The sequence below is a fragment of the Sardina pilchardus genome, chromosome 19, assembly GCF_963854185.1.
Source record: "Sardina pilchardus chromosome 19, fSarPil1.1, whole genome shotgun sequence".
In the NCBI taxonomy this organism is placed as follows: Eukaryota; Metazoa; Chordata; class Actinopteri; order Clupeiformes; family Clupeidae; genus Sardina; species Sardina pilchardus.
In genome coordinates, this window is record NC_085012.1 from 11153114 (window position 1) to 11165822 (window position 12709).

Consider the following 12709-nt stretch of genomic DNA (forward strand, 5'->3'; position numbering starts at 1 on the left):
ATGTTTTTTTTCTTCTTTTTTTAGCAACCGGTGAATTTATGCTATCGGTTAAACCTTCACGTGATTTCATAGTGCCGGCAGCTTAGAAGGTTGTAACCGGTAGTTTTTATAACCGGATTCCGAAGTGGGATTTTTTAAAACCGCGGGTTAGATTTTGCCGTGTAAACACAGAGTCGACAATTTTATGATGACATAGCCCACCCTACAAATCAGCTACTGCACTTTACCCAACACCCTGCTTGTCAGAACAAACCAAATTATTTGTTTATAATCTTTTTAAAAGCATCTGTGCAATAAACTGTGCAAACATTTCTCATTTCTTTAAAAGGAACATGCCAACATTTTGAAAAACTAGATGCACCGCATAGCGGTACACAATATGACCGCCGCTCAGTTCTGCACATTCTCTCCAAAACGAATTACGCTCGTCAACTTTCCTGTATGGCTGGGATTATACTTTCTGTTAGACCAACCGTAAGCATATGCGCCCGTGTGCGACCTGCTGTGTCCGGTGTACAGACTCGCTGCAGCATTACGCACCCTACTGGAGGTCTTCACTAGGGGGAGAATAGTAACATCAGATGTGGATGTGGCCATGTGCCATTGTTTACTCTCATGATTGCCCCCACCTTCGATGTCGATAATGCATCTTGCAGTCACCTTTTTTTGTAGTGATCGCCCCCTACTTTCTTATCAGTATTGCATCTCGCGGACGCGTCATGTTCGCTTGCGACGACGTGCACGACCGACGCACCAAACGACCGCAAAATACGCGAGGCAGTCATGATACGAACACGAACGCGTTGTCTGCAGCAAGTCTAAACCTGCCTTATCTCCGATTTGTGCAATATACTGTATGTATATCTCCTACTCTTGCAGCTCATGTGTATATGAGTGTGCATGTGTGAGTTTGCTTGTATAAAGATGTGTGTGTGTCTATCTGTGTGTGTGAATGTGCATGTGTGCGCATGTGTGTGTGTGTGTGTGTGGAATCCATGGAAGTGTGTTTATCTGTGCGTGTGAATCTGTTGATGTGTGTGTGCGAACTTAGTTACTTTTTAAACTGAGCCCCCTGCCGGCTCAACATAAAAATGCCAATCGGTTTTGCCAATAGCCTACTCACTATATTGGAATTTAACAGTTACGCCATTTTAACAGTAACGTCAGAACGTATAGAAGACATCACAACCTGCAAAAAGTAATTTCAGGGAGGTATCTAAAAAATACTTTAACCTACTGAGATACTGAAATACAGATGAATAGCCTATGTTTGTTCAATAATGTCTAGTCAGTATACCAAATAAGAGAGGCCTATAGATAGAAACTGTGGTAATAAAATATGAAGATTTTGGTAGTTTGGGCTTTTCGTGTATCCTTCTACTGTAGCCATTTAGCCATCTACTATAGGCCTGAATTATATGCCAATGAAATTACACTTGTTAAACTCACCTCAATAAATATTTTGCAATCATTTAATGGGCAATGCTAAAGTTACTGTTACAAACCAGCGGCAGAGTTGGCGGTCCAACGGCGGTAACCACCAGTGGCCCGCTGGAGTTTTGCTCATCAGTTCTCTGGCTGTCCACCGGCGGCTCAGAAGCGGCTCCAGATAAAGGGCCACCCTTTTGCCGCTTACTACCCACCAGCTTCTAATTGGCCTTATTTATGGCCATAATAATGAAAATGATGCACTAAAATAGCAATAATACATTATAACACTTTCCATTTGCCCTCAATCAGAACAATTTACAATTATTTACAGGACTTACCAAAGTTACCAAATTTACTAAGGTGAAGACAGTGCCTGCTGATGAGAAACCTATAAATGTATTCTGTAATTTAATAATCCAATATAAAAACATTTATCCTCAGCAACTATCACACAGACTCACCACACATAGTATTAGGTTCAATACATTTTGTTTATTTATTTATTTTACTTGCTTTTGTTTATTTATTTTACATGCTCATTTACATGCTTTATTTATTATACATGCTTAAACAATTTATTAAAATTATTTTTAATAATGATATATGTAACACACTCTTCAGATGTAAGGAAAGTAAAGATGCAAAGAAGTTGTGACAGACATTCATGGCTTGTTTCTCCCTTGATATTGGTGCCAGATTAATGAAAATGCAGTTCTACCTTGCTGGGGTGTTACTGGCAGCGTTGTGAGCGAATTTGACAGAGGTGTAGGTCTGATTGGTAAACTCTGTTGAACAGATTAGAAATGAAAAGGCGTATTTAGTGAGATGATTACTGCAATGGCAGGGTTCATACAAAAAAATTTGAGCTGAATTTACTACCTTTTCACTACCATCAACATGTTTTCTACTACAAAAGCAAAAGGTGAAGAGTAATGTAATGCAATACCTTTCCGAAACACAATAACACATTTAAGAACAACGGGGATTTAACAATGGACAAAGCTACTGGCATTTGAACAGGGGTGTGTAGGCTGTCAATAGGCACTGTATTTACCGGCATGGCTGGAGTTGATGAAGCTTGCTGGGTGGTGGTGCTGGCAAAGGTGTAGTGGTCTGACTGGCAAACTCTGTTGAACAGATTGGATATGAAAAGACGTGTTTAGTGAGATGATTACTGATGGTATGACACCTGGCACGCTAACTAGCGCCTAAAGTACAAACACTTCTAAAGGATATTTCCACTTAATTTTCAGACAAACCAAGCAAGGGACCACATGTACAGACTCTATAAATACTAACCATGATGTCAGTTTTTTATTCAAATAACTTGAAAGAGATCGTCAGGTATAAATGCACCATGCTAGTGGCCAGTTCATTCATTCACATGCTGTTACATGCTAACTGGCGCCTAGAGTACAAACACTACTAAAGGATATTTCCACTTAATTTTCAGACAAACCAAGCTAGGGACCACATGTACAGACTCTATAAATACTAACCATGAGGTCCGTTTTTTATTTAAATTACTTGAAAGAGATCGTCAGGTATAAATGCACCATGCCAGTTCATTAATTCAGATGCTGTTACATGCTAACTAGCGCCTAAAGTAAACACTTCTAAAGGATATTTCCACTTAATTTTCGGGCAAACCAAGCTAGGGACCACATGTACAGACTCTATAAATACATTTTGGAAACAGGTGTTGGCTAGAATTACGCTTTACATACAGTTTTTAAAATGAAAATAGTAGAGATATAGAGAAGAGATGTTTTACTTACCTAGTCCTAAGCCTGCTACTGGTGGTTTGAGTACTGACATTGTAGGCTATTCGCATCTGCTTGGATGAGTTTGCTTGATTATGTTTCTAAACGTAAAGACATTTAACAACTTCTTTATCAGTCAGACGGTTACACAGTTACGTGCAAGAACAACAAGTCACGTAAGAGATGAAATCGTTTAGCTTACTGCAACATGAGAAATCAAGTAGTGTGAAACTAGCGACAGTAAAGAAAATTCCAATATGGCCGCCATTCGGAACTGAGAAATCACAACTCCATCTTCTTCGTTTGTCTTCTTCTCTCTGGTCTGATCTATCATTCACTGAGCAGCGCCAGCGCCACACACCAGTGGCAGCAGGCTGCAGTGTTTGAACGTGGTTGCATTAGTTCTGCTTTTGACGTTCTCATATAAAATCGTAATAAATACATAATTGTTTTATTTGGTAAGCACAGGGTAGCCACGGGGGTGCCAGTGACACAGCTACATGGGGCCATGGGGCCATTCTAGGCGTCAGTGTAGAGCAGCCACGTTGAGGGACCATTCACTAAATGCACACATAAATACATTTATTATAGCCCCCCATGGATGAAAGTCCACAAAACTTGGCATACTCCCAGAGGGTGTCAGGTTAATCATACACATGAAATTTGGTGCAGTTCATAGCATCTCATCTGAAGATAGGGGCAATTAAAGCAATATTACATTACATTTTCAATTTTTACCATGGGGGTGCAATTCACAAATGACTGGTTATAAGCTAAGTTGATCCGAGCTCTTGAGACCAACATACCATAAAAAATTTGTCATCCTCGGTGCCACGGTTCAGGTAGTTATGTAGGAAAAACTGCAATTTTTGGGCTTCGGGCGGGGCCAGCGCGGGGGGGGAGTGACCCCCGGGGACGAAACGAAATTTTTCCGTAAAAGTCTACTGGGGCTACATGCCCACCAAGTTTCATGTGCCCCGGTGTTACGGTGTCCCGGGAATCGTTGACCAAAAATTCAGAACCGATGACGAAAAAAAAAAAAAAACAACTTTGACAACAACTATATGACCGCTTCGCTAGCTATGCTAGCGGCGGTCATAATAACTTTACCCGTAAAACTTAAAATAAGCCAGACCTTCACAATTGAACAAAGGTCCAAACGTTGGAAAAGGTTCATTGAATTCACAACTTCCAGCAGAGGCGTAACTAGTAGTGAAATGAAACTTAAATTGGTACATTGAATTCTTACTAAATCGTCTCAAAAGAGTAGCAATCTTGTAATGTAAACAAAAGTTTTGGTAACACTTTACGGTAAGGGTACATGAATCATCATGAATTAATACATGAATTCGTTCATAAATTGTGTATTACTTCATGCCTTAAAATATCATGAATCATCAGGAATTGACATGAGTTCACCATATATCATTCCTGACCTCATGCATGAACAACACATCAACTAAAGCAGTGGTTCTCAAACTGGGGGGCGCGCCCCCCCGGGGGGGCGCGTCACGGACCAGTCACTGGCTGCTCAAGGGCTAAAAAAAAATAAAAAATACGGAAGGGGCTGGGCTACAAATGCACCAACAAATCACAAACACGTTCATTTTCACGCCAACCAATTACAGCTGAAAGTTATCATTTGAAATTTCAACAATGACCACACCACACGTACATATAGTGCAGCCAGACATCGGAAACACACCATTGTGCGATATACGAAGTTGTAACCTGGTAGCCTACTTTGAACACGTTCATTTCGACAGTTTTCAAGTTCACCACAACAGCCTTTTTAAAGGCTTTCTCTGTGCTCCATTTTAGTGAATTGCTTTGTCTTTGCAAAGACGTATTTCTGTTTTCAATTTTATTTTCAAATTTAATAGACTTGCCGTCTTTCTCTTCCTGCTAAGCGTGCCTTTCTTGGTAGGCTATACTGCAGTAGGCTAGCCTAGTTTTCTGGCTTGCCTTCTTTCCCTTCTTACTGCTTGTACCCTTACCTTTTCCCTTCCTACTGTACTTACTTGACTACTCGTCTATTCTTACGTTTCATTATTCAACCACACCGTATTGCAACAAACATTTACCTTACCGGTCCACTCCACTCATTTCTACGGAGCTTGTCCCGGGTTGTCTGCCTGCATTCATTCATTCATTCCATCGTCTTCGAGTTAGCATTACAACGAGGAATAGCCTCTATAATTCGTTCATTAAATTAACATAGCCTACGTACACAATACACACACCTTACCATTTGTTAACATTTAGTACAACTTTATTAATTTTGAATTCAATTAATCATAGAATATGGACAAATTCCTCGTTCGACAAAAAGATAAGCCAACTGATGCACCAGCTCCTAAAAAGGCTAAGCTTCGCAAATATGATGAAAGTTATTTGCAGTTTGGTTTTTCTGTAACTGGCACATTAGAACAACGTCCACAGTGTGTCATTTGTGCGGAGGTACTGGCCAATGACAGCATGAAACCATGCAAATTAAAGCGACATTTGGAGACCAAGCACTCGGAAATAAAAGACAAACCGGTTGATTTTTTTATAAGAAAACGCGATGCCCTCCATCTCCAAAAGTCCACCATTGTCCAACACACCACCGTGTCAAGTCAGTGTCTCGAGGCTTCGTATGTGGTTTCCCAAAGAATTGCAAAACTTGGGAAACCACACACAGAGACACTGATTTTGCCTGCGGCACAAGACATGTGTAAGATCATGCTGGGTGAAAGCGCTGCCTCCAAACTGAGTGCCATCCCATTGTCAAATGACACGGTAGCACGGAGAATTTCCGATCTGGCCAGCGATGTCAAAGAGCAATTAATAGCCCATATTAAACTGAGTCCATATTACGCATTGCAATTAGACGAGTCAACAGATATTGCTGGGCAGGCTCAGATGCTCACCTATGTAAGGTTTGTGAGAGGCCAGGGGATTGAAGAGGATGTTCTCTTTTGTCGTCCTCTTCAAACCCGTGCAACTGGGGAAGCAATTTTTCATGTGCTTGACTCATTTGTCAGAGATGCTGGACTGTGCTGGGACAAGTGTGTAGGTATTTGTACCGATGGGGCGCGATCAATGACCGGGCGTGAGAGTGGCCTAGCTGCCCGTGTCAAGCAAGTAGCTCCGCTTGCCAGATGGACTCACTGCATGATCCATCGTGAGGCACTTGCTGCAAAAAAAATGCCAAAGCCCTTTGAGTCTGTCCTCCATCAAACAGTTCAGATAATAAATTTCATTAAGTCCCGTCCATTGAACTCACGATTATTTGGTGTCCTCTGTCAAGAGATGGGCTCGGGGCATGACCAACTCCTGTTGCACACAGAGGTGCGCTGGCTTTCCCGAGGGAGGGTGTTACAGCGCTTGTATGAGCTGCGCGGAGAGGTCAAATTGTTTTTGACTGAAATCAAATCAGAACTGGCAAAGCACCTCGACGACACTCAGTGGCTAGCTTCTCTGTCGTATTTGGTCGATATATTTGACCGACTGAATAGCTTGAACCTGTCCTTGCAAGGCCGAGATTCGAACGTATTGCTCCTTGCAGACAGAGTGGATGCGTTCGTTCAAAAACTTGCACTCTGGCATGACCGCATCAATCACGGAAACTGCGAAATGTTCCCGACCCTTGCGGAGTTCATCAGTGATGCAAGTGGCACTGATTTCTCCTCTCTCCTCCAATCAGCTGCAGATCACCTGTCTGCGCTGATGAACCAGTTCGCATCCTATTTCAAGGAGGACTACCGTTCATTTTTGTGGGTTCGGGATCCATTTATCTGCGAAGCAAATGAGCTGTCATTGCAAATGCAGGAACAGCTTATTGAGCTGAAGAGTGACAGCAGATTAAAGCACCTCTTCAACACCTGTCCTCTTGCATCCTTCTGGGTAGCAGTGATGCAGGAATACCCCCAACTCTCCGACGTAGCCTTAAAAGTCCTCCTTCCTTTTGCGTCGACATACCTGTGTGAGGCAGGTTTTTCAAAACTGACTGCGCTCAAAACTAAATATCGCAACCGCGCACAGATCGAGGATGACCTGAGGCTATGTTTAACTAACATTGCACCAAGGATTAAAGATCTCTGCAAAAACAAGCAGGCCCACGTCTCACATTGAATACATAGGCTACAAAGTTTTGACAAAGATTATAACAAAGGCTAATAATAATAATAATAATAATAATAGTAGTAGTAGTAGTAGTAATAATAATAATAATAATAATAATAATAATAATAGTAATAATAATAATAATAATAGTAATAATAATAATAATAGCCTAGCTAGGCCTACTACTATATACCTACATATAACAACAATAATATTAAATTAGCTAATAGCCTACTATAGCCTACTAATACTATAACTATAACTAATAATAATAATAATAATAATAATAATAAATAACCTATATGGCCTAATAATAACAACAGCCTAATAAAATGATTGCCATATTAATATAGGTCTATAATCTATCAATCTATCTATCTATCTATCTATCTATCTATCTATCTATCTATCTATCGGGGTGGGGGGGGGGGGCTCCAAGTTCAGCTGACCCACTTAGGGGGGGCCCAGCTTGAAAAAGTTTGAGAACCCCTGAACTAAAGCATTAAGTATGGTGGCTACATCATTCACTATGGTTTATATAAGCATGATCATGATGATTTTTTTTTTCTGTACATAATTTATCGTGAATTCATGCATGTAAGCCTTCTTGAAATATAAGGGGATTAACTAAGTATTAGTTACTCATGAGTTCATCATGTTTGTGGCCCCTCAACTAAAGTGGTGAATAATGACGTGTGTTTAGAGAAAGAGTTTAAGAAAGTGTCTTTAGAGAGTTTGTACCAATTAAGCCCAACAGTCATAGTAACTAATGCTTAGTTAATCTCCTAATAATTCAGGAAGGCTTACATGCATGAATTCATTATGATTCATGTACAGAAAAATAAATCATCATGATCATGCTTAATAAACCATAGTTCATAATGATGTAGCCACCATACTTAATGCTTTAGTTGATGCGTTGTTCATGCATGAGGTCATGAATGACATATGGTGAACTCATGTCAATTCCTGATGATTCATGAGATATTAAGCCATTAAGTAATGCATAAATCATGAATGAATTCATGTATGAATTCATGATGATTCATGTACCTTTACCGCAACCAAAGTTTCAATCCAAAGAAATAGGCCTTCACCTCTGCGCCGGTTTAGAGATTGTATTAGCATGACCATGTTTTAGGAACATTGGAAACGGACATCAATGGCTTCTTGGCCAGACGGACCTGCAGAGCAAAAAAACTAAATTTGCCAAAAGGTTGTCGGCCCTATGGGTATTCCCAGTACAGGAATTCCCATGCTAGCTCACTAACTAACCGACAGAGGTGGAAAAGTCCAGCTAGTAACAGTCCAAGTATTTGTTCTAACTGAACACTTAACACAGGTGATCTTACCCCTGGCTGAAAGGTTGTGCTAATTAAAATCAGTTGGTTGAAGTGAATAGTTGGCACAGATATGCAGTAAGACTTTTACTCTCTGAAGCTGGACTTTTCCACCTCTGCTAGCTGACCAACTCCCTTACTAAATCGACTGCATTACCTCAGTGTTAGGGTACTGCACACGTCAATAGTGAGTGGAAACTTAGGTAATTTGCATTTACCATGCTAAAAACATCTCACGAGAATCATGAAACATTATCTTATCAGTAGATATAGCTCTTTGGAGATTTTTGCCTGTTGTTAATCCTTCGCCTCCACAACAAAGGTGGGATCAAGTCATGAAGTAGGCTATTTACAATGGCTAGGTAAAACCTACATATATTGAGACTCTAGGGGGAGCTCTAGGGTCGCCAAAAATACCTGAAACTGAGACACTGTAAATGTACAGTGCGACAGTAGTGACGGTCAGAGTGAGGCTGTGGCGGCAACATTACGGAAACATGACTAGGTCGGCAGCAGGAAAAGTTCCGATAGTAGATATTCGGACATATGCATTCAGACAGAACAACGGAAAAAAAACTACCGTAAAATGTCCATGAACATTGCGTAAATACACGTCTGTCTAAAAGGGGCTATAGTGATTTTAATTTTTTTACAAGGAAGATCAGATTCAAAATAGCCACACACCAATATAGGAGTCATAAACAGACACATATTTACATTATCAAAATATAACATGATCAATCTGACGGGAAATGTAACGTAGAACCAAAACGTGGGGGAAAATATTTAAACGTTACCATTTTGATGGGGTCAGGTGGGTGGAGCTCGAAAATTCCTCACCTCCAAAGTGGGTCACGAGAGAACAAGTTTGATTATATATGAGTATCATATTATTATAACATATATGAAATTCTATGAAAATGCATGAACAAGCATGTGTTTTGTTGCTAAACTTGTCTGCTTGTCATAATGGTAATAGTAAATTATACTTTCAAAGCTAGCTAATTTGTTGGTAATCCGGATATTGGATCTTACCGACTGCGCACCTTATGTTTATACTTGATGTGAAGTCATCATCCCATAGAATTTGAATCAGTCCATTTCTTTCCAACTTCTCCTAAGTCATCCTTACTTGCACAGTCACCTGCACTACTGTCAAGCAGCAATAACCATTCGTTCTCTGATTAGTTTCTAATGGTGGCTGGTATTGCTGTGTCAGTTTCTCATAGTGTATTCAAAACTGTCGGTCTACAGCTTCCTATATAGCACAGATACATTTGTAGGCCAGAAATTTGGATACCTAAAACAGTAGAGGTATCATGTTGGCAAAACTAGAAAGTCTCTGGTTTCAGCATTTGGTCTTGCCACCCTGAGGATTCAGTCCCGGGTCTGTCTGGGACCAGGAAAACACCTGAACTCTAACTATATTTGTCAAAGGAGAAATTATAATCTACGTGTTTGTTGCCATTTTTAAGGTCTACAGTACATTTGAGAAAGACAGTATTGTCAGTTGTAGAACAGTAAAGGTAATGCATATGTTTCTGTAACCTGGGATATTTCAAGCATTCTTTGATGCCTGTGATATAGATAGCCTGTTATGTATAGATACAAATAACCTATCAATCTTCAGACATAGTTTATTTCAAGAACATTGAATCAAAGTACAGACATACATTTATGACAAAATAGGTCATTCTCACCTTGCCAGAATGTTTCAGAGGGGGCTAACATTACTCTGTAACTGACCATTGACTCTACAATTTACCGGCACACAGGGCTGTCAAATTTATCAATCTTACAATTACATAAAAAAGTGTACTTTTGAATGAAACTTGGTGTTATTTCATTGTCTTCCCACTGAGAACACTGATAATGACACAGCTAACAGTGTTGCTGTGATATAGATATTTTTTTAAAGAGGGTTAGTTTGAGACCAGGAGAACTTGGAGCCGAGTTGTGTCTTATGTTAAGCTTTCAGATGAACCATGCTTTGTTTCCCCCATGTGTGCAATGCACAATGTATCTGTGACCTTGAACACTTGAACAAGGCCCTATGTTGAGTTACCCAGAGTTACCCTCTAACCAAAAAAATAAAATAAAATGAGTTTACATTTCACTTGCATTTAGTAGTACAATGTACGACCTACTATAGTTCAATGTTTTTAGAAATATTCATTTTTGAGTTGGAGGAAAAACAGATAAGTAAATATCTATTTCCACTGCTGCTGTTTGCTGTCGTTTCACAGCTGTTTAGTGTTACTCCTGCTTACATGACTTTAAAAGGACAACACAATTCATCATGATACTGGTGACAACTTCCTCCTCTGAAAGAACTGACGAATATGTACTTTAAATGCAGTAGAACCATATATCACAGGATTTAACAGCGGTGACATGATCAAAAAACTAAGAGACATGAATACAGTCGTCCCATATGGAATCTGGATTGGCTTCAAACGCACTTGGGTCAGTTCAAAAGCAACGCCAACAAAATAGTTTAAAAATGTCAATAAATGTGGTATGCACGTTTGAAGTGCTTTCTTTTGACACTCTTTGGATGCATGTAAACAGATCCTCAGAATCCGAACATATGAAAAGAAAATAACGGAAAACTGGGGGACCATACACACAACAGTGAAAATGAGCCCAATAATGTTATGTACAGAAGTATCATGGCAGGAAAGTTTAATGACATCATAGTTTAAGCAGTGAGTTTTGTGGATGGCATTGCCACAAAGGGTCAGCCGAAGTGTAAGTGATAAATACATTCCAAAGGAACAGAAAGGAAAAAGCCAAGCCACTGCAATGAGAATTTTAACTTTTTTTGGAGACATTATGACATGATAGTGTAAGGGGGTACATATTGCTGCATATCTGTCATATCCCATTATAGCAAGTGTCATCAGTTCAACAATACCAAAAGTGTGTATACAAAATATCTGAAGCATACAGTTGACCCAAGAGATTGTGTGCGCTTGTGTATAAAGCTTAGTCATAATATGTGGTAATAAAGATGTGCTTCCATATATTCCATTAAATGCTAAATTACAAATGAAAATGTACATAGGTTCATGTAGGGTTTTCCCCCTATACGCTATAAGTAAGGAAATATTTAAGAGAATAGTTACAATGTATGTAAGTAGAAAAATTGTGAAATACAAATATTTATGTTGGTCCATTGGGTCATAATTAACAAATTTGAAGGATGTAAAAGAAGATTTATTCTCCATGGTTCTCTGCAAATATGTAATGAGATTAATTAGTGATAATTATAGGAGAAGCTCTGTACAATGTACAATTGAAGTGACATCTGTCATTTCATTTCCGTGTAAAACAGTACCCATTCTAACTTACCTTACCAACAGCAATCCTATGTACTCTTTATTGAGAATGTACAATTAACAGGTCTCAAGCACCTTTTAAGCAGTAGTAAGAGATAACAGCTACAATAGCTTAATTAATCTGTGTCAAAGCAGTACTCTGACCCTACAGTCTATGCTCTGACCAGAATCGCTGACAAACAGCATTTGGTGAAAGCTTGGGCAGCCTAGGCCTATATATATTTTCAAAACTGGGAGGAACAGGAAAAGAGATGTGCAGCATGAATCCCTGTGGGATAAGTCTTCCCAGAAAGAATATGTTTAATGACTTTAGACATAGATTTCTAAATACTCAAAAAATGATCCCATGGTCTTTTTAAAACACATCAAAAAAGCTGTGGATACAGTATTTTTCGTTGATCACTACAGAGCTTGCCCCGGTATACGCTATACGCTAGCCCCAAATCACAAACAGTGGATTAGCTAACAGCGGTGAACTAAACACTTCTCAAATAGCATTCTTAACCAGTAATATTGTTCTAAACGTTACAGACTGTAACCTCGGTACCCTTAGCAGACACCAGATCTAAAACATGGGACATGGCATGGATCCAATCTAAGCAGCTTTCACTCTTGCTGATAGGCTGAGAAGGCATCAGTCAATTCCCTGAGCCCGCCCCCAGGGCTACAAATATTCATGACGTTCGCCGCCTCCGCCTCTTGCAATACTGATTGCAAATGCTCAGGA

At 39.7% G+C, this 12709-nt stretch overlaps 1 protein-coding gene and 1 long non-coding RNA gene across 2 annotated transcripts; both read right to left on the bottom strand.

Moving 5' to 3' along the window:
• Positions 1-2048: 2048 nt before the first annotated feature.
• LOC134066165 (uncharacterized) lies at positions 2049-3707 on the bottom strand. Its single transcript, XR_009936383.1, has 3 exons — positions 3210-3707; positions 2486-2558; positions 2049-2216 (listed from the first exon to the last, which is right to left on the bottom strand). It is a non-coding gene; the product is annotated as an uncharacterized LOC134066165 (long non-coding RNA).
• A 7231-nt stretch (positions 3708-10938) lies between these two features.
• LOC134066544 (putative gustatory receptor clone PTE01) lies at positions 10939-11544 on the bottom strand. Its single transcript, XM_062521909.1, has 2 exons — positions 11461-11544; positions 10939-11091 (listed from the first exon to the last, which is right to left on the bottom strand). Exons 1-2 carry the CDS (start codon positions 11542-11544, stop codon positions 10939-10941), a joined length of 237 nt encoding a protein of 78 aa, XP_062377893.1.
• Positions 11545-12709: the final 1165 nt, after the last annotated feature.